Here is a 20572-nt window from a genome sequence, read left to right as displayed (position 1 = left end):
CGGGCTGTTGAACCTTACTAGTTACGAGACGCCAAAGGTTCACGCTCGGATGGAAATGACTGCCAGCAGAAATGGCAGATGATAACGTCACAATTCTTTTCCTTAAATCTTTTCTTGTAATTCTAGTAAATGGAGTAGCGGCGTCGAATAGGCGTGTCAAAAGTCAAAGTCGAGTGATCATCACTCTTTTTGGCTAGTAGCTGCAGCTGTTGCGGTCGACCTAAACGTACGTACCTGTACAAAAATGATTCAGCTGCCTCGAGCGACTTTTTGCTCTCTTGATAACGTGATTCGTTTCTTCCTCCACCTGTCCATCCATTTTTCTCTTTTTTTGAAAAAAATAAAATAAAAAAATAAAATGTTAAATAAAGAATTTTATTTTTACTTCGTCTTTTGTTTGGTTGTCTTCACACATCCACCAGGCCCCTTTATGTCACGCACCACAGAAGCAGAGAAGCGCGCCGGATTCCTTCCAACACCTTCGCGCTGGAAGTTCGCTCACACCTGATTTTGACACGCACCGTTAACTTTTTCACCTGTGCAAAGAAGCGATGATTGGGAAAGATATAAAAAAAAAATCTTAAGGAAAAAAAAGTTAATTTTCTCTTTTCTCAAATCTTTTCATCTTTTGTTTTTGTATTCGAAACGGCTCACAAGAAAACATGACGAGATGCAAGACTGGTGTACAAATACTTGATTACTTCGCCGTTTTGCTTTTTGTTTTTGCTTATTGTTGATTTGGAAATGGATGATGGCAAATGCCACGTCTTTATTTTCACTTCCAAATATCGACGAAAATTTGCAAGTTGAGGGCGAAGGATAAATGGAAAAAAACAAAATGAATTACGGGGCAATAAACAAAAAATCAAAGTAGGAGAAGAACCGAATGGATGAATAGAAAAGGAGCGTACGCGTCCGTTAAATTTCTACTATTCCAAATCGGGTAAGTCTTCGTCATCCTCGTCCTCTTCGCTACCACCAAGATCGTTCAAGTCCATCTGACCGCCACCTGCGCCGTTCAAACCGCCCATGCGACGCATCATCTAAGAAAAACCACAAATTTTATTAACACTCTAAAACGCTACCCTTTTTAATTGTTATTAATTTCGACAAAGGTATCAGAATCTCTCACGTACCTCGTCGAGGTCTTGGGATTCTTCACCACCATTTTCCTCTGGCTCGCTATCGTCCTCGTCGCGCCACCTATTAAAGTCGATTTTGAGCCAGTGCACCTTCTTCTTGTCCTTGAAAATGGATGGCCAGTAAGGTCCCTCTTCTTTCTTTCGCAGGAAGAATTCTATGCTGCGCTCTCTGACAAAGTACTTTGATTCCTGCAATGAATAAAATTGGGTGAGTCTGTGACGATGCAAACATGAGCACACTTTAAAACTTACAGCTGTGTCAATTTCACCAAATAAATCAATCGTGACTTCAAAAGTTTTCTTATCGGGACCTCCTGTTCCTTTAAAGTAAACTTTTGTTGGCTCAAGGGTGATGACTGGTTCCTTGCAGTCTTCAACATTTATAGTCAAAGACACCAGGTTTTTTCTCTGTGCCCACATGGCAGGAGGAGGTAATAACCTGAAAGATAGAATGAGAGAGATTAATTTTGGACGAGTAAGCACGGGCAATGAGCACATGGAATTGATGTGTTAAAGCATGTTTTTCAACTTTTGATCCTGACAAGCCAAATTCACAATCCATGTTCAATTGTCTTCCATTCAAGAAGCAAATCTCAATAGGAAAAACTATGGCAGAATCTAGAAACAAACACCGGCTTGAAAGCCTTATCAACGCTTCGTAAATGCTCATCACGCCTTCACAACCGATTACCAATTTTTGTGTAAGAAAATTAAACTCACTGTTCTGTAGCCATTTTACTGTGAGGAACGACTTGACGAAATTAAAACGAGAGTGAGAAGTTGTTAAAGTGGATGGCTGGACCAGAATAATCAAGAGGACCTTAATATAAGAAAAACGGGCAAAGCGTCAACTCAACTTTTCTTTTCTCTGGAACAATCCTACACGAGGTGATCGATTTACAACGTTGCCAATTGGGGGTTATAGTGCCATATTTAAAAAAAGATTATTTCTAATTTTATTTTTTTGTGAAAAAAAGCTGCTGCTAAATTATATTTTATCCTTTTATTTTTCTAAATTATATTTCTATTTTTGGAAACTGCTTTTAGCTATTTACCCATGAGAAATCAATAAAACTATTTCATCACGTTTTTCTTTTGAATTGTGGTCAAAATCAATGAGAATATTGAACGAAACATCCGGAAATCTCGAGAAAAAGAATACCCTTTTGGAAACTATCCAACAAAATTAAAGTTACAAAATTTCCCGTGGAAACTCTTAAAATTTTTGTGTTTTGTACGGAAAAAAAAACAAACAATCCCACGAAAACATTAAACAAGTTGGCACTCATGCGGTGCTTATACTAATGAACTAAACGTTAAAGGAAATGCCAAGAGAATTGAAATTTTTTTTTTTAAGATGTTTGTATTTGTGACCAAGATCAAATTGATATTCTTTGATTCAGTGCCGAAAAATTGCAACAGACGTGTTCAAGGAATGCTCCAAAAACGCGCAAAAACAAAATGTCCAGCCCTGATTCTTTTCTGCTGGTGAGGGATAACGAAAAGAACTTCATCACGTTTATATTTTTGTTTACTTTTATTGCTGCCCACCAACTTTCCACACTCAAGACGTTTTGAAATTGTTGCTGTTGGTGTGTTTGTTGCGTAAAACTTGTTGTGTGTCGACATCTTAATTGTCCATCCCTAAACCCCAATAAACAATAATCATATTGGTTGCTTTATAAGTTTGAACTCGTCTCTTGTCGTGTGGTCGTTGATTTTATCTTTTTTTTTTGGCTTTCTTTAACAATGATTCACATGCCGTCCACGAAATCGCGCTCACCGACGTTGATGCGATCCGTCGAAGCAGAAACGCTGAATCCCAACAAACTGGCATCCACTTTCTGCATCTTCTTCTTAGACTTCTTGGATTTAGACTAAAACGGAACATTTCATTAGTGAAATGGTAGACAACGTTTTATCTTTTATTTTTAAATAATTACTTTAACTTCATGGAAGTCAGATGATTGTCCCGGATTTATGGCTTTGGCCGGGATGCACATGTTGTCCTCTTCGTATTGCTGGACGTTTCTTTGCATCTGGCGCCAACGAGAACGTTGATCAAGGAATTGCTTGGCGAACTCTTTGGCGTCTTTGCCCTCGCCAAGATACAAGCGAACATACTCCTGGACTTCAAATGGAGATTCCACGTCCTGTAATAAATGTAATCAAGAAAAAAATGTAATCAAGAAACATTAACGACCCGACTCAAAAGATTAACTGTACCTTGAGAAAGGCGACAAATGTGGGCACATCAATCTGTGCCTGGACTTTCTTCAGGTACTCAAAACACCACTGACTAAAACTATCCTTCTTTTCAGCGGCGGCGGCGGCAGTTTGATTAAACAGCTTGCGAACCGCTTCTTCCTCCTTATTACTGCGGTTCTTGTTGTTCGACGCCGCCGCCGTCGTCGTCGAACCCGACGTTTTGGAAGTGGCCGGTTGTTGTTGTTGCTTAGCTCCCGCTGCTTGTTGTTGCGGCTGCTTGGACGCCGCAGCCGCCGCAGCGGACTTGCCACCACCGCCGCCAGCAGACTTGGCCGCCGCTTGCTGCTGAGCCGGTTTGCTCGTGGCCTTTGGAGGTGGAGGGGTTGGATCCTCCCAGAAACCAACCGTCAGGCCAATTTTCCAGTCGGCATTCGTGGTGGTGGAATGATTGGTTTTGGCGGTGGTAGTGGCCGCCGCCACCGCCGCCGCCGCCGAAGGGGGAGGTGGTGGGGGTTGCTGTTGGGCCACAACAGCGGCAACAGTCCGGCCAGAACTCCAAGCCGAATTACTGTGGTGCGATGACCCCCAAGCGCTGGCTGCCGCCAGATTCAGGTGCGCCATGTTCACCTGCTGGTTGGCCTTTTCTTTGGCTTCCTTCTCCTTTTGCTGGGCAAGTTGAGCTGCCTCCTCGGCCTGGATCTCGGCCAGAGACTTGGCGTTGGATGGGGTCGGAGTGTTTTGTTTGGCCCAGCGGAGCTTAATGGCCGCTTGCTGTTGTTGCTGCTGTAAAAGAGCGGCCGCACGAGCCGCCTGCTCGGCCTTTTGGGCCTGGGCGATTGCCCTTTCTTTGGCTTCCTTTTCTTCCTGCAACTTTTGAATTTCAGCCATGCTCAGCGATTCACCGGTTTGCTGTTGCTGTTGTTGCTGCTGCTGCTGTTGTTGGGCCCACGGAGCCATCATGGCCTGAGCAGCTTTAGCCTGAGCTTGAGCCTGCGCCTGTTGTTGAGCGGCGGCGGCGGCTGCAGCAGCCGCTTGCTGGGCGGCCACTCTAGCCTGAGCCTGAGCCACGGCTTGCTGCTCCTGAAGCCTCTGAAGGGCTTCCTGTTGGCGGCGGTGTTGTTCGGCCGCCTTCTCCTCCTCTTTCCGGATCCTTTCTTCTTCTCGCCGGATCCTTTCCTCTTCCAGTTGCTGTTGTTTCAACTCTTCCTCTCGTTTGCGCTTCTCCTCCTCGCGCCGCCGCTTCTCTTCCATGGCTTGCATTTGCTGTTGTTGCTGCTGCTGTTGTTGCGCCAGCTCTCTCCTCCTCATCTCTTCCGCTTGCTGCTGTCGTTCCGTCTCCCTTCGCATCTCTTCTATCCTCATCCTCTCTTCCTCCCTCTCCTGCAACAACAAAAGTTAAAAATAAAACACAAACATTCGCAGCTTTATTTCTAAATATTTACTTGAATTTCAAGTCGTCGTCGACGTTCTTCTTCCTCCTCTTTCATCCGCTTCTCCTCCATCTCCCTGCGGTGCATTTCGGCGGCCATTTGCTGTTGATGTTGTTGCTCCATTTGGCGCTTTGCTTCCTCGACCTTGGCGCTTTCAAGATCCCAAACGGACGTCATGGGCGGCTGAAGCTCTGCAGGACCGGCCTGGAAGAGCGCAGAGTGATTGTGCCAGGGAACACCGACGCCAGGAGGCAGTCCATGGAAGCCCGGCGCCACGTGATTGCCCATCACTGGATCAACGATGGTTCCACCAACACTTTGGGCCGCTACATGATTGGCGTTCCATTGAGCTTGTTGAATGAGACTTTGGATGGGATCCAGGACAACCTGGGCTTCTTGTGGTTTAGGGTTATTCATGATGGAGCTGGTAGGAGGTTTCGAAACGACGGCCGGGGGCGATTTCGATTGCCCCAGCAACTGCTGGATAAACGCCTGAATCGGATCATGAGACTTCATCAGGTTGTTGGGATTGTTGGCAAGAGCTGGCTGCTCTAATACTGCTTGCGGTTGCTGATGATGCTGCTGGCTGAGATGGTTGACTAAAGAGTGCACAGACTGCTGCTGTTGTTGTTGCTGCTGCTGCTGCTGCTGCTGATGCTGTTCTTTGCTGCGCTGAAGCTGAATCATTTCAGCTTGGAGTTTAGCTTGGGCCTCCATCTGGAGCCGCAATTGCTGGAGGACAGGATCACCCGGGAGTGGATGCGGCATGTTAGCCATGTGCTGGTTAACCACCTGCTGCTGCTGGATGGGCGACAGCGTGTTCCAGCCTTCCATCTGCGACAATTTGGCAATGATCGTCTGTTGCCTGAGCATGTGCTGCTGCTGCATCATTTGCTGCTGGAACATTTGCTGCTGGATGAGTTGCTGTTGGAGCATCTGCAGCTTCTCCTGCTCGGCCGACACCAGCGGATGCAGGTCAGAGTTCTTCATAGGCGGGATGGGAGGGCCAGGCATGAAGGGCAGACGGCCCCACATCTTCGTCAGTTCGCCCAATTGAGCGTAACGTTCGTCACAGGCACGTCGGACACTCAACGCCATGGTGAAATAACCGCTATTGAACCATTCGCTCATTTCGGCCGTCGCAAACGGACCTTGCACTTCACCCTGTGGATCTCTGCCTCGCACCAAACGAGCACACAACACAAGAAATTCACGCCGTTAAAGCAAAAATGAAACGAAAGAAATCAACAAATAAGGATTCAACCTGTAAAACCATTGATCCATGCTTAAGTTCAGTTGAGGGTTTGGCGGACTCGGCGATGGTTTCGGTTGGTCTTCGTCTTCCACCAACTGAGCCACCAGCGTCGACACGACCGCTTGAGCGTGTTCCAGGCCGTCCTCGTCCACACGCAGATTGGGCTGAGATAACATTGATGAGGACTCAGGACTAGGACCACGGAGGACGGGAGGACTTGAATTGACAACGGTGGCGGCAGCGGCGGAAGTGGCGGAGATTTGATGGGCGGCAACCTGGACAGGAGTGACGGCAGCCGGAGGAGAAGCTGCCGGTTGTTCATCGTGGATTTGTGAGTCTTTAACGTTGTCCTTGGAAGGGGAATCGACCGTGACAGGGCCACCGTCTTCATCCCCAACACCTCCGTCGTGAGACGGTTCGGCTCTCTTCCGCAACACGCGTCTCTTCTTGCCTTCACCGTCATCCTCGTCTGACCACCTTTCGTCGCGGAAAGCGCCGGAAGAGTCAAACGTTCCTCCCCCTTGTAAATGTTCTTCCGCGACCCTGTGTCCGAGATTTTTACAAATCAAATATCATCAAATTTTGTATTTGTTGTATTAGTTCAAGTCTTACCACTCGGGAAGTGAGTCGTTTTCATCCCAACCCCGCCGATTGGGATGGTGCCCGCCTCTACCACCCCTACTGCTATTAGAGTAGTAGCCAGCACTACCCGTTGGACGGCCATCATCGTCCCAAGTGCGATGGACTCTTTCTGAACGTTCTCCAGTTCCTCCGCCGCCGCCGCCAACTCCTCCTCCGCCACTATTATTACTACCTTCTACCCACGGATCTCGTTTCTCACCACCCGGTGGATCACGTTCCCCACCTTCACGTTCAGAACGCCAGCCAGTTCGACCTGCGTGTGGTTGTTTTTTTTTTAAACAAAAACAAAAGTGGAACGTCAAAACATGTTCGGTGTGAACTCGCGTGTTACTACTCTGTACAGTACGTACCCCAACGTTCTCCACGACCAGCAGTTCGCCAACCATCTTCCTCTTCTTTGTTCTCGGCCCGTTCAGCGCGTTCTCTCATGGCCTCACGCGACCGCCAATTATTGTCGCCGGCGGCTTGGCGGGCAGTGCCAAATTCTTTACGTGGACTAGTAGAGCCGTTCCACGTCTCTGACTCGGCACCGCCACCATTTCTCTCGGGTCGCTCGATCCAAACCCGTTCAGAGGAGCTCTAAATGAAATAAAAACGTAATGAATTTGACTATTAAATTGGGTAATTGATGGGTTCAACCTGGGATCGCTCGAAAGGCCGAGTAGTTCCTCTTCCATAACCTGTCGGTGGACCTTCTCTGCGAGTCCCATGATCTCCTGGATCTCCTCCATCTTCATAACTCGTTCCACGATTGTACGCTCCGACTGCTGAACCAACGCCGCGAGCTCTTCCTCTTCCACGATCCATACTTCCTCCGCCTCGGCCTCGAGAAGCTCCAGCTCCCACCGGTGGCCCACTGCCTCCAACGGGTGGACCAGCAGTTCGACCCATCTGTTTTAGGACAACATCACTGTTGACTCCTCGCTGCCACATACGCTAGAGAAAAACATTGAGAAAATGGAATCAAGCAACAGGTTAACCAAAGGGTTCCAGGAGAACCAACCAAAACAAATAGACTAACCATCTCTTCGTCAGACATTTGAATAAGTGCAAGGGGAGTTTGTGTCTTTTCAATGTAGATTGGTGGGGCTGTGGTTAAGTCATCGGGGGCCTTCATCATTTTGTCATAAAGGGCTAGCATTTCTTCTCTTCCGTACCGGTGTTGAGCCAGCTTGTATCGAGGTGCTCCAAGGCTGGGACTGGGTGGTGGGGATACTGCAGTGTCTCCGTGAGATAAAGCTCTGAGCCTACAACATCACACAAGAATCACACAACTCCAGTATAGAATCATCACTTTGTTTCATGCCATGATTCTTTTGGTGTAAACATTTACCATTCAGGTCCGAACTTTAGGGCAGTGTCACTCATCTTCAAGGGTTTTGCAGTGGTAGTACTGTTTTGAGAAAGAAAAAGAGACCTGTCATTAGTATGAGACCATTGCCCAAACGAATTAAAATCATAATAATGGCGCGCCATATGATGATTAACAGAACATCTAGAATCGCAAGAACCACACGCTTTCTCCGACCAAAATGTAACATGAAACTTCTTGCATTTCGGAAGATTTTGGTTGCACTACCTCATGATTTGCGTATGCGATTTCGCTCTCGGACGAATCCAGAAATATTTCAGCAGAAGCGAGAATTAAGATTTTTAATATTCTTTTCGGGTAGAGAGGGGTTTATAATTATCAACCAACGCACTAGAGCAGCGATAGCTTTACAAGATGTCGGATACCAGGGGGGAGGAGCCAACGGGCCTTGTTGTCGCTACCGAAATTTTACTAATTTTAAATTATAACCATGCCGAAATCACGAAGCAATAAATTAAATAAAAAGATAATAATCATTTTGAATATTCATTTGCTTTTATTTGTTGTTTTTGACGATGAAAAAGCCATTATCAAACCAATGTCGGTCTCTGGTCGTCTGTCGTCGCAAAACGTCAACAAAGAGATACAACTGCAACTTGAGTAAAAGCAGCTTCATTCTCACAAGGTTGTAACGTTGTTCCACATAGCTGATCTTGATCTGTGAATATTGCGTCATCTACACACGTAATTGTGATTGATTTTTGCCACAGTTTTCTTCCAAATGGATCCCTCCGTGTTAACGACATTGAAAATCCTCATTACTGGCGAAAGTGGCGTTGGTAAATCAAGGTTAGATTAGCGTTGTATTACTCGTTTATCAAACCTTATCTCGATTTATTGTTCTTTTCAGTTTGCTGCTTCGTTTTACTGATGACACATTCGACAATGAACAAGCTGCTACCATTGGTGTGGACTTTAAAGTCAAATTGATCAACATTGATGGAAACAATGTCAAGTTGGCAATATGGGTATGACATGAGCAGACTTGACATCATTTTCCATTTGTTGATTTATCATTTTGAAAATTCCAGGACACAGCTGGTCAGGAGAGATTTAGAACACTGACACCCAGCTATTACAGAAATGCACAGGGTGCTATTTTGGTGTATGATGTGTGCAGTCGACAATCTTTTTCCAGATTAGATGCATGGTTTGATGAACTGGAAACATACGCTACAAACACAAATATTGTCAAAATGTTGATAGGCAACAAAATAGACAAGGTAAGATGTTTTAGTATTGTTGAGTGAACATTGTTTCACACTTGTCATATTCCCAGGAACGAAGAGAAGTGAGCAGGGAAGAAGGACTCAAGTTTGCCAAAAAACATTCAATGCTTTTCATAGAAGCAAGCGCAAAAACTAAAGATGGAGTCCAAATGGCCTTTGAAGAACTTGTCCAAAAGGTACAAAAATAACTTTTCCCCAAATATTCTTATCTGTGTCGATTTCTCGTGTTATCACGTTTAATATTCCCCACAGATTATTCAGACGCCTGGTTTATGGGAAGCTGATGCGTCCTCTCAAAGAGGTATGTCCCTCTCCGACAGAACTGAAGGCGGCCAACCTTGGTCATGTTCGGGTTACTGCAGTTTGGTATGAAGAGAGAAATCTGTCATTCTTATTGTGTAAATTTCTTCGGGGTTTGTTTACGAAATTCGAGACACTTGATGCGTCTGCTGTCCAACAATGGACCAACTTTATTCGTCATTCGACTAATTAGTTGGTAAAGAGAAAGCTGCTCAGTTGAGCAATCATGGCTTATTAGTTCTTTAACAAAAATGTTCTTGTCAGAAATCCACATCATGTCGGTTTGTTTCGGAAAGCGCGTGAAAATATACATTATTTCAAAATAATCAAAATTTCCCCATTGTTTAGATACGTACACTGAGTTCACAAAGTTCGCTTATTAGATTAAGCATATGTACTCTGTTTATCTTGAGATGATTGCATCGCTGTGAAAAGTGGAACAGCAGTTGTCGATTGATTCCTTGTTTGAATGTCGTAGCGCTTTACTCGAAGAAGGACACGATATACAGTTATTCATTCTTTATCATCGTGACGACGCAATCATTCTAATCATTTAATCGCAATCGTCTAGACGTCGGTCTGCTAAACGTTATTTTTGTGTTTATTTAGATTTCCGTCTTTGTTTGAGCGCGTGGCACACGCGTGGGAAATACCTAAAATATTTTTAAATCGGTCGATTATAGCCCACGATTAAAAAAGAAACGCGTGTGGCGTGATGGTCGGTAAACGTCACCGAGTTTATCGCTGATGCCTCCCTTTGAGGTTACGATGACGCGATCTGTAGTAGGGAGGAAATAAAACGACGCCACTTGTGGTGGCTGATTGCACAATACGTCGCTGTCTAGACACCGGGTCACGTGATCCAGATTTATAAAGCTTTTAATAATGACGACAATGGAAAGGTTATTTACAAAAATTAGAGATCGCAAGTGAAAATGTACACACGACGCAATTTAAAATAAATCGAGTTTTGTCAGACGGGCAACGAACTCGAAACGGCCGAGACAGCGCCAAGTGGCGAAAATCAAGAGACAAGCGATTGCGGCCAGGATTAAGTAGACGTCGCCCAAGGATCGCTGGAAACGGTTGAGATGGCGAGAGCCTAACTGCAAGTGCGGGGCGCCGCCTTGTCGTGCAATGTACTCGGCCCAGTACAATCCGCGCTCTAGCGGACTCTCTGATTGGTCGTGCAGTAAACTCTGACGTCTACGGACATTTTCCACGTACGAATCTTGGTAAATCAGCTCGTGGATGGTGCGGTGGAGCAGCTTGTCTTCGATCTCATTCCAGCGCAATTGCAGGGCGTAGCCGTCGCGGACCGCCTTGTCCATGTTGAGCAGCTGATCGCTAATGAACGGCAAACCCAGAACGGGAACACCGTGGTAGATTGCCTCTTGCGTGCTCAATAGGCCTCCGTGAGTCAGGAACAGCCGACATTTCTCGTGACCTGTACGCAATAATTCACCGTTAATTTTTGAATTTACAATTGAAATTTAGTAAGCTTCTAAATACCTAAAAGATCCTGTTGCGGAAGCCAATCGACTAGCAGAATGTTGTCGGATAAATTGGCCGGTTTGTTGAAGCCTCGCCATTGCCAGACGACTCGTTGCGGTAAGCGTGAAAAGACTCGGATGAAAACGTCGAGCATTTCTCTAGGCATTTCGTCCATCGGGATGATGGAACCGACTCCAAAGACAATGAAACCAGCGCTACCGGACTCGGCCACGAATTGTTCCAGGCGATGCGGAAGAGGTTTGGCAGGGCGGCAGTGAATTCCGCCCAATTCGACCACACCTGGTGGATAGGCTCGAGGATAACTGAACGCTGGATGAGTATTGGCAAAGGCGGCGGTGATGTTGGCCTTCATTTCAATCAAGGAAGGAGCCCCAGGGAAATATTTCTCGATGGCCGGCTGCAAGCGCGGAAAGACGAACACGTCCTGGTAGAAGTTGAGCAGATGAGTGACGACCGTGTTGATTACGCGCTGCACCAAATTCATTTGGTCCGTCAGGGCCATCAGAAAGAAAGGGACGTACTCCTTGAAACGGAATAAAAGTATGCGCCAGGTCAGTAATGAATTCAAAATTATGTAAGAACATAGAGAGATTTCAAGGACATTGGAAAATGTTGATAGAAGACCTGATCGCCTTCAGGTTGCATTACCGTGTGCTCAGAATCGCCCAACAGGTAAGCCGAGTCTGTCATTAGAACATTCGGGCTGGATAATATGAAAGGACATTGAAAATGCCATGCTAGAGGGTAGCCAGCATAGGAGACCACCTGTGACAACAGGAGCAAATCAAACTGGCCGTGACGCAAGACTGATTGGACGCCAGCGTCGCTGTACGTTTGATCGAGGACTCGGTTCACTTGACCAGACAAGTGGCTGAAAATTTTCAACTGCGAGCGGATCGATTGTTTGGCGGCTATTTCGAAAAAATTCTGCTCGGCGCTTTCCGGGTCCAGCATCGAATAATTCAAGTTTGGAACGACGACTTCGTCCAAATTGTACATCATTTTATGGTAACGAAGGTCAGTCGATTCTTGATTGGTGATAAAAGTCACGCTGTGGTTCCTCCTTAAATAGATGCAAATAAAAAGTTAGAATTTGAATTTAATCAAAAAAAGGTCTTGTATTATTCAATTTCGTACTCTAATAGGCCTTGAATGAGTGGAATAAGAGTGGCTTTATGACTATGGGAGCCGAATGGCATAAAGACCAGGATGTTGTGACAGCTGGCCAGGCCAATCAGGACAAAGAAAACAGAGACTCGAGCAGGTAAAAACGACATTCTAGTTTCAAATGCTGCTAGTGAAGTTTTAGAAAGTGTCTTGTGCTGTTCGACCAAACTCACCCTGGTATTTATACACCGAAACAAAATGTCTTATCAGTTCACTGGACGATACCGTAATGCAGAGGGGGGGGGGGGATGATGATTTGACTCGTGCTTGATTTTTTCGATACATTGCGCTAGAATATTGTACAGCTCGTGTCTTGCAGAAAATGTGGCAAGACGCTCCACCCCCCCACCGTGTATAAATATTGCCTAAATGTTTATTCTTTTGTCTGGAAAAACTTTAGGAAAAAACCGGACTGAGACATGGCACTGATAATGATTCAGACATCTTACATGTCCACACGTCTATTCGTCCAGTCTGTGACGTTGTTTTTCTATTTCTTCGGTGTAATAATAAAACTAATGCGATCTATGGGGAGACGAATGCGAGATAAGCGATATAGAAGTATGTACACTAGTACATATTAATAATTCGAATAATAAAAAAAAGGGGCGTACATTTGGCGACTGTATCCAAGGCCGAATAACTGAATAGCAATATAGGATATTATAGGTCTGGTATTACTACATAATTCGCGCTTGCCCTAATAAATGTCCTTGTTGTTGCTTGATCGAAAATTCTCCTCCACCCTTTCTATCCTGAAAACAAAACACCGGGATTACCTTGGAACTTTTATTCCCCTTTGAGATTGACGGCAATCAATCACATTCTTGCTTTCCTTTTTCTTTCTTTTCGTGAGGATGGCCAACTGTGACGTAAAATGGACCGAAAATGGATTAATGCCTTATGGCGAGTCTTAATTTGATCGGCAAAACAAAGTTCACAAAACGAAAAAGGAACATTAGTCTAAAGTTCCAAAAAAAAAGGACGATGGTGATTTGATCACGTTGCTGTCATTAGATAAGCGGGAATAAGCCAATGGCGTTTCAATCGGAACCTGTTGGTCGATTCACACGAAATGCAAATTCCACGACAGCACGTGCAAGTCTCATGGGGGAGAAACGTCAACGGGTACTAGTTAAGAAAAAACAAAAAGCAAGATTTCTAAGCTAAATCCTTAACTTAACGACACTATAACTTGATGGTATGCGAATGGGACCCCAGTCGGAAAAACCCATCCAAAAGTGAAAATAAGGTAGAGCCTTTTTGGCCTAGGGAGAATAACAAGACAGGTATACAAATGCGCCCCTAGCCTTAATAGTTTTCGGATCCATCCAGCCTATTGGCTCTCAGAATCTTCCCTTACCCTCTAGACACGCACCTTTTTCTTTCCCAGGCCTCCTCATATGTCGTGGAAGGAACCAGATCTTTTCTTTTCCCATTCATCGACAGTCCAGTGCCAAGTGTCGCCGTCTTTTTTTATTGTTGACTGTCCATCGTGCTGCTGTCAACCAATTCCACGTTGACGTCACATCATCTGGTTCAACTGCTCCACATTATTCCGGATATAACGCAACAACTTCGATTGACGTCAGGTACAAGCTACGCAACGTCTACACTCGTTCGGTCTGTACAACTGTACAATTCAATGTAGCTGCTGCGGTAAGGGCGTGAATAGCCAATCCTTTTATGCCAGTCGTTCTCAAGGATCTTATAGTGAAAACCGCATGAGCTTTGGCAGCCCATTCTAGCCGGTCCATCCGTTTCTTCTATTTTTTTTTCCTCCTCCTCGACTAGTTTATAAACTCACGGTGTGACAATGAAAATTCAGTGTGTTGCTAACGAGAAACCGGGCGCCCAACATTGTTTGCAGCTGGTCAGCAGCCTCTTGTTTAGGTTTTACAGGAATTAAAAACCCTCCCTAAAAGGTGTGTGTTAATTCGTCTTCTTTTCTAGCTAGATCATTTTCGGTAACCAAGTCGATAGTAGCCGTTCTTGTTGCCATGGGAACGATCGACTTGGTAACAAGTTCAATTGCAATTCTATCAATAACGACTTTCGCACTTACGCAGCTACACAGTGAATTGCCCGACGTGAAAGATGACCAACTTTTTTATTTGCGTTTTCAATCGCGACCGGTTTAGTTCTTCCGGCTCTTATTTTTCATTGTTTGTGCTGGCCAATTGACCCGGTCTCATCTCTGGCGTACAATAGTATGTTTACAGTACATCTTAGATATAGCCGCTCGCTATTCCGATATCGTCTATAAGTAGTGTCAAGGGCGCTAGATCAACACAGACGACTAGTAAATCGGGACGACTGGAAGTTTCCTAATCTTAAATATTGACTTTGCCGTCTTTTATATTAATCAGATCCAGACAACTCTGTTCCCCCCCGATAACAAATTATACAGGCCCGTGGCTCACATGGGGTCGTTGCGTGCGATATGTCGTACTATGGGTCATTGCGTACGACACGACTTGTTGGAAATTTAAATTTTTAAAACATGTTTTTTCTTACCTGATTCCAGGAAATCATTCACCATGTCTAGCTGTAAGAAATTCTTCCAGCTTCATTTCAGTCCTTACTTGAAGACATTCGTCGTCATTCTAACCCCGTTGTTTCTTCTACCATTGGTCTTTCACGGAGCGGTGAGAATTTAAATGTTCAAATCTGTAGAAGAAAAACAAATTAAAAAACAAATGTCTCTTTTTCTTAATTTAATAGGAAGCCCGTGCTGGCTATGGCGTCTTGCTTATGGCCATTTACTGGCTCACGTCGGCTCTACCAGTGGCCGTTACTAGTCTTTTACCTATTGTTATCTTCCCGTTGATGGACATTTTGAGCACGTCTGAAGTTTGCTCCCTGTACATCAAAGAGTCCAACATTGTCTTCTTCGGTGGCGTCGTGCTGGCACTAGGCGTCGAACGGTCCAATCTACATCGCAGAATAGCACTTAGAGTCATACTCACATTTGGCACCAATCCACGATGGTATGTACCTTTTATTTAAATTCCATTCAATAGCATGCATTTCTATAACTTTTTAATTATCTTTTGACAGGCTCATGTTGGGTTTTATGATGGTCAGTATGCTCCTGTCGCTGTGGATTTCAAATTCAGGAGTCACGGCCATGTTGATCCCGATTGTGGACGCTGTCGTCGACGAACTGTTTCAAGTAAGAATTTGATTCCATTAGTTTTTAATCGTTGCTAATCAATTATATATGTTTCTAATTAATAATAGGATACCAAGGATGTAGAATTAGGAATGAACGGTATCACGACACTTCCGGGTCACTCGGCTACCGTGCACGAGAAAGAGCAGCCGACTGAGCGAAGGTAAACTTTTGTAGTTTACCCTGTAAGGAAACATTTAACTCAATGACGAATTTTTTTTTTAATTTAGCAATGAAGGGTTCGATATGAAACGCAAAATCAAAGTTCCATTCCTGATGGCCGTCAGTTACACGGCCAGTATTGGCGGAACAGGAACTTTGATTGGTTCAGGACCACCGTTGGCTTTCAAAGGAATTCTTGAAGAGTAAGAAAACAATTATAAAACAAGTAGTGGAATATTTAATTTAAACGCAATTTTTACTTCAAGGTTGTACGGATCTGAAACTGGGCTAAGTTTTGCTACCTGGATGGCTATCGGCGTTCCCGTTGCATTGATTACTACCCTCCTCGCCTGGGTCTGGCTTCAAATTCTTTTCATGGATAACTTCAAGTAAGAATTCAATTCAACAACTAAAATAGGATTTTAATTGACTTCGTTGCGACCTAGATCAAGGCAAGGTGAAGAAAGTGGCATGAGGAGCAAAACGGAAATCAAGTCATCGATTCGAAGCCAATACAGAGAACTTGGGCCGATTACCTTTTACGAAAAATCTATCGTGTTTCTCTTTGTCTTGTTGATTGTCTTGTGGGTCTCCAAAGACCCGCAATTCATGCCCGGATGGGAGGATTTGTTCCCTCTCGAGTACGTTCATTTCTTTGTCTTTTATACAACTGTAAAAAATAATTAACTAATTATCAAATTGGACTACATAATAGGCACCGAATCGGTGATGCAACTGTAGCCATTGCTATTGTCCTTCTGGCATTCATTATGCCATCCAAGCCGAATTTCTGGTGCTTTAGCAAACCGGGAAAAGGTAATTTTCAAACATTAAAGCCCTTTACACCCAACCGATCAATCACACCGCTTGCTTTTATTTTATCCCAGCACCTGGCTCCAGTCCAGCTTTACTCGAGTGGAGTTACGTCCAGCAGAGATTTCCTTGGAGTGTTCTACTTTTACTAGGTGGAGGCTTTGCCATTAGCGACGCTTCTAAAGCATCTGGATTGTCTTTTATGCTCGCCAATCACCTCTCTGCTTTGGCGGCCTTACCTCCGTTTGCCGTTATGTTTCTCGTATGTCTACTAGCCTCCGCAATGACCGAAATAGCCTCAAACGCAGCCGTCGCGTCCATCTTGCTCCCAATCGTAGCTCAAATTGTACGAAGTTTAACGTATAACTTTTACAGAGAACAAACTAACTCGTCTTTTTCTTTCCCACAGGGTGAGGTGACTAATATGAATCCATTATACCTTATGATTCCCGTCACCTTCAGCTGTTGTCACGCCTTCATGTTGCCCGTTGGTACACCCAGCAACGCCATGGTATTTTCAGCCGGAAAAATGAAAGCTGGAGAAATGGTACGGGTATTTTACTATTTAAAACAACAAAGAGCAATATTAATTCAATGCCATCATACTTGCAGATTAAAGCTGGAGTAGTCATGAATATTATCAGCATACTTGTCTTATGCATCGTTATGGAGACTGTCGGCGATGCTATCTTTGATCTACACGCTCCAGAATTGCCCTTCTGGACTGATGGAGCTCGTCATCGGGCTATTTTATTGCGACCAAACTGAAAAAAGAAATTTAAAAAATTTTTGTTAAAAAAATTACAATTTAGAAATCTCCATTGAGATCTGAAAGTACTGAAACATCCCAGATTCCTGAATCTCTTAATTTTTTTGTATAGTTTTTACAATTTGTAAGTGTAGTGTATAATACTGACTTGTTGTGGCCAAATGTGATAGCAATCTTATATGAAGACAATGCATCATTCTCAATATATTTCCAATAAAAGACACAAGCAACTTTTTTTTCTAACCTTTGTCCTTTTTTTCTTTTCAAAAATCAAAAAATATTTATAAAGATAAATTGTTTTTTTTTTAGCGCGGAACTTGATTGGCAGACCGTTATCTGGCAACGGCGTCGCAGACTAAAATTAGTTGGACGGAAGAGATTCCATGACTTCAATGAGTTCTCAGTTTTGACAGTTGTCATTGAAATAGCGTGTTTGTTTTGTCTAAAATCATTGTGATTTCTAGTTCATCTTTTGAATAGATCTTGAAACACTTTTGTTCAGTCTTTCATCAAATATGGAAAAACAGTACAAACACTGGGAAGGTAAAAATCAAACGTCTGTCTTACTTGTTTTTCTCTTTTTACACCGGCTGTAACCTCGTCGAACTTGAATTTCTCGTACGTGTTTAAGATGTTCGCGATCTGTTGAGGAACTGGAGAGAGGAAAACTGTCGGCAAAGTGAAGATGTCGTTGATCTGTGGAATGAAGTATTGGCAAATCACTTTGGTAAATTGGGGGATGAAGGATGGCTCGTTTTAGAGCAAGTATTTATTGCAGCGCTTGATTGTCACAACATGGAGGTGGCCAATTTCTGTCTTTCAAAATTGAATCAAGAGTTTCCTGATAGTTTGAGAGTAAAAAGACTCAAAGCAATGAAATATGAGGCTTCAGAAAAGTATTAACTCACTTTTAAAATGAAGTCTTCTTCTCGGTTAACACATTTATCTTCCCACAGGTATGAACATGCTTTAGATATTCTTGATTTAATCATCAAGAAAGATGAAACCAATGCTGCTTCTCGTAAGCGTAAGGTGACAATCTACAAATCTCAGGGAATGATTATTGAGGCCATTAAAGAGTTGACTGACTATCTCAGAATGTAAGTTGCTTAAAATTCCAAGTTTATGTAAGAGTAAATGTGAACCTATTTTAAAAAATTAGCTTTATGGCTGACCAAGAAGCATGGATGGAATTGTGTGACCTCTACATCAGCCAACAGGAGTGGAATAAAGCTGCTTTTTGTGTTGAAGAGTTGTTGCTGCACAGTCCTTTCAACCATTTGTACCTTCAGAGATATGCAGAAATCAAGTATACTCAGGTATTTTAATTAGCTTGAACAATTTTTAAATTCAATACTTTAATTATTTACTTTTTCACTCAGGGAGGCTATGAAAATCTTGAAGTAGCAAGGTCTTACTATTCCCAAGCAGCCAAATTGAATCCAAAGAATGTTAGAGCCTTGTATGGACTTATGCTTGTAAGTAAAAACAAATTTTAGTCAATAATCTGAAAGAAATTGATGAATTAATGTTTACCATTCAGACCTCTGTGCACATGGCATCTAATTCAAAATGCCCTTCTCAAAAGAAGAAAGAAAGCATCAAATTGAGCGAGTGGGCAACGAATCAACTGTCTCAACTTCAGGACTCAAACGAAAGCAAGCTTTTTTCATCTCAAATCCTGGAAGGAATGGGAAATCTGCAGATTGGCAACGATTCTAAAAATTAACAAAAATACCTTTGTTTAGCAAAATTTGGTCCAAAATTATTTGGGGTTATTTTTTTTAGCCATGTCCCTCCAACTTTTTCCGTTCGAGTCATACCCATCAGTTTTCATGTGTGCAACTCGCTTGAACCCTCATCCCTGATTGGTTAAAATATATTTTACATAGAAGTTTTCACCATTGAAGGAAGAAACGTTACGTAACGCATTTTTTAATGAATCACACTTTCACCTCCGGTTCAAACCCAACCCCTTTTTTGGAGAAAAGCAGATTCCCTTTTGAGGTGAAGGTCAACCCTGGCAACATAATCATGCAAGAATTGTGCTATAAGTGACTAACCTTGGCCTTTAAATTCCCGACATGACGCGTGAAGTGAAACTAATTGCAGAACAAACTGAAAGAAAGAAAAAGGGAGAAACTTACTGATAACAAGTTCACCTTGCATCACGGGGGAATTCCACCAGCAGCTCCTCCTCGTCGTTAGATTGCATTGTTCATGGAACAACCGGAAACCAGATGAAAAGACTGTACGAACAAGATTTGCATGAATAAAAATATACAAGGTTGTGGGTGGCCAATATAATGATGCAGCACAAAAACGCAACTTGGGGGTTGTTTCGTCGGTTTGAGACCACAATAGGCGGAAGAAGGAGAGGCGGGACAACCGGACGGATCCACACACGGGCAACTGTCTTAAAACAGCGGCACGGGCAAGTCCCAGTCTTTAGTTGTTTGCACGCAGCGAGTCGAGTCACAGTTACGTGAGTGGGAAATCAACAAAAAAAGAAGAACATTTGCTCCGATTCTTTAAGTCTACCGACGATTTCCTATCAATAGAGTTAACGAACTTGTTTTTTTGTCCGACGTGCCAAGTCAATTTAAGTCTATTGAACCCAGGTTGGACCCCCTTTTAGCCGGAATCGTTTAAGTAAAAACGTCTTCCAACGTTTTGCTAGCAATCAGTCCAACAAAAATCCCCAATCAATACTTACGCAGTGCACAGTTCGAACCGGTCATTGTCGTAAAAATGATGAAAGAGTGCGGTTTACTTTTCGTTTGCTGGGCGACTGTGGTGTTGGCTGGAATATTACAACCTCTTCCCAGCCATTCAGCGATGGGAGACTGTCGATCCAACGAAGATTGTGGTCCCAACCGGTGCTGCCTACTTGGTAATCGTTGAAAAAAAAATAAGATTCTCTTCCATCAAATTAAATATTAAAACGTTGTAAATTGAACAACAGGTATGATGCGGTACAGCACGCCGTGGTGCGCGCCATTATTGAATTTAGGTGAAGACTGTCGACCGACCAGCAGTAAAGAGCCTTCAATAACCAATAGAACGCTGGCTTACCCTGGAGGCCTTGAAATCTTCCTTAAAGATGCTTATCAGGTTTTGAAATTTCATTCCATTTTCTCTCTCAATCACAAACCAACAAATTTCTCTTTTTCTCTCAAAATGCCAAAAGATTCTCTGCCCGTGTGACGTCAATCAAGGACTCGTCTGCAGTCACCTAAGCGGAACGTGCATCTCCGACGAAAGCCTGAATGACATTTCACCACTCTAAAACTCGATCGACCTGATTTTTGTTTGTTTGTTTCGAAATTTGTCTCTCTCTTTCATTTTTAAATGTCAAATTATTTCACGTGCGATTTCGTCGATTAAAAACAA

General features: G+C 43.6%; 5 protein-coding genes across 6 annotated transcripts; 2 read left to right on the top strand and 3 right to left on the bottom strand.

Moving 5' to 3' along the window:
- Positions 1 to 615: 615 nt before the first annotated feature.
- Positions 616 to 2029, bottom strand: LOC124342873 (co-chaperone protein daf-41-like). The gene is made up of 4 exons (XM_046796076.1): positions 1863 to 2029; positions 1395 to 1581; positions 1137 to 1331; positions 616 to 1043 (listed from the first exon to the last, which is right to left on the bottom strand). The coding sequence occupies exons 1-4, from the start codon at positions 1874 to 1876 to the stop codon at positions 930 to 932; spliced, it is 510 nt and encodes a 169-aa protein (XP_046652032.1). The 5' UTR covers positions 1877 to 2029; the 3' UTR covers positions 616 to 929.
- Positions 2030 to 2834: 805 nt separating this feature from the next.
- Positions 2835 to 8426, bottom strand: LOC124342551 (GRB10-interacting GYF protein 2-like). Its single transcript, XM_046795541.1, has 11 exons — positions 8257 to 8426; positions 8011 to 8070; positions 7699 to 7924; positions 7317 to 7613; positions 7028 to 7256; positions 6648 to 6930; positions 6045 to 6578; positions 4793 to 5954; positions 3369 to 4730; positions 3086 to 3295; positions 2835 to 3019 (listed from the first exon to the last, which is right to left on the bottom strand). Exons 1-11 carry the CDS (start codon positions 8259 to 8261, stop codon positions 2897 to 2899), a joined length of 4491 nt encoding a protein of 1496 aa, XP_046651497.1. The 5' UTR covers positions 8262 to 8426; the 3' UTR covers positions 2835 to 2896.
- Positions 8427 to 8617: 191 nt separating this feature from the next.
- On the top strand, positions 8618 to 9904 carry LOC124342848 (ras-related protein Rab-18-like). Its single transcript, XM_046796035.1, has 5 exons — positions 8618 to 8838; positions 8900 to 9017; positions 9081 to 9272; positions 9329 to 9454; positions 9531 to 9904. The coding sequence occupies exons 1-5, from the start codon at positions 8771 to 8773 to the stop codon at positions 9648 to 9650; spliced, it is 624 nt and encodes a 207-aa protein (XP_046651991.1). The 5' UTR covers positions 8618 to 8770; the 3' UTR covers positions 9651 to 9904.
- A 511-nt stretch (positions 9905 to 10415) lies between these two features.
- On the bottom strand, positions 10416 to 14908 carry LOC124342676 (UDP-glucuronosyltransferase 2B14-like). 2 transcript variants are annotated; one of them, XM_046795773.1, is made up of 4 exons: positions 14778 to 14908; positions 11742 to 12156; positions 11091 to 11616; positions 10416 to 11025 (listed from the first exon to the last, which is right to left on the bottom strand). In XM_046795773.1, the coding sequence occupies exons 2-4, from the start codon at positions 12093 to 12095 to the stop codon at positions 10532 to 10534; spliced, it is 1374 nt and encodes a 457-aa protein (XP_046651729.1). In that variant the 5' UTR covers positions 12096 to 12156; positions 14778 to 14908; the 3' UTR covers positions 10416 to 10531. The 2 variants fall into 2 exon arrangements, with proteins under 2 accessions (XP_046651729.1, XP_046651728.1); XM_046795772.1 differs by lacking the exon at positions 14778 to 14908 and adding an exon at positions 12231 to 12432.
- On the top strand, positions 14794 to 20568 carry LOC124342206 (solute carrier family 13 member 5-like). The gene is made up of 19 exons (XM_046795169.1): positions 14794 to 14908; positions 14985 to 15250; positions 15321 to 15435; positions 15504 to 15598; positions 15666 to 15800; positions 15864 to 15986; positions 16044 to 16238; positions 16313 to 16413; positions 16485 to 16756; positions 16820 to 16957; positions 17023 to 17072; positions 17809 to 18075; positions 18136 to 18279; positions 18342 to 18498; positions 18562 to 18657; positions 18723 to 18902; positions 19832 to 20072; positions 20145 to 20293; positions 20370 to 20568. The coding sequence occupies exons 1-19, from the start codon at positions 14801 to 14803 to the stop codon at positions 20466 to 20468; spliced, it is 2931 nt and encodes a 976-aa protein (XP_046651125.1). The 5' UTR covers positions 14794 to 14800; the 3' UTR covers positions 20469 to 20568.
- Positions 20569 to 20572: the final 4 nt, after the last annotated feature.

This window comes from Daphnia pulicaria, chromosome 6, assembly GCF_021234035.1.
Source record: "Daphnia pulicaria isolate SC F1-1A chromosome 6, SC_F0-13Bv2, whole genome shotgun sequence".
Taxonomy (NCBI): Eukaryota; Metazoa; Arthropoda; class Branchiopoda; order Diplostraca; family Daphniidae; genus Daphnia; species Daphnia pulicaria.
Note: the sequence above shows the minus strand (reverse complement) of the source record. Positions and strands in the feature narration are given on the sequence as shown.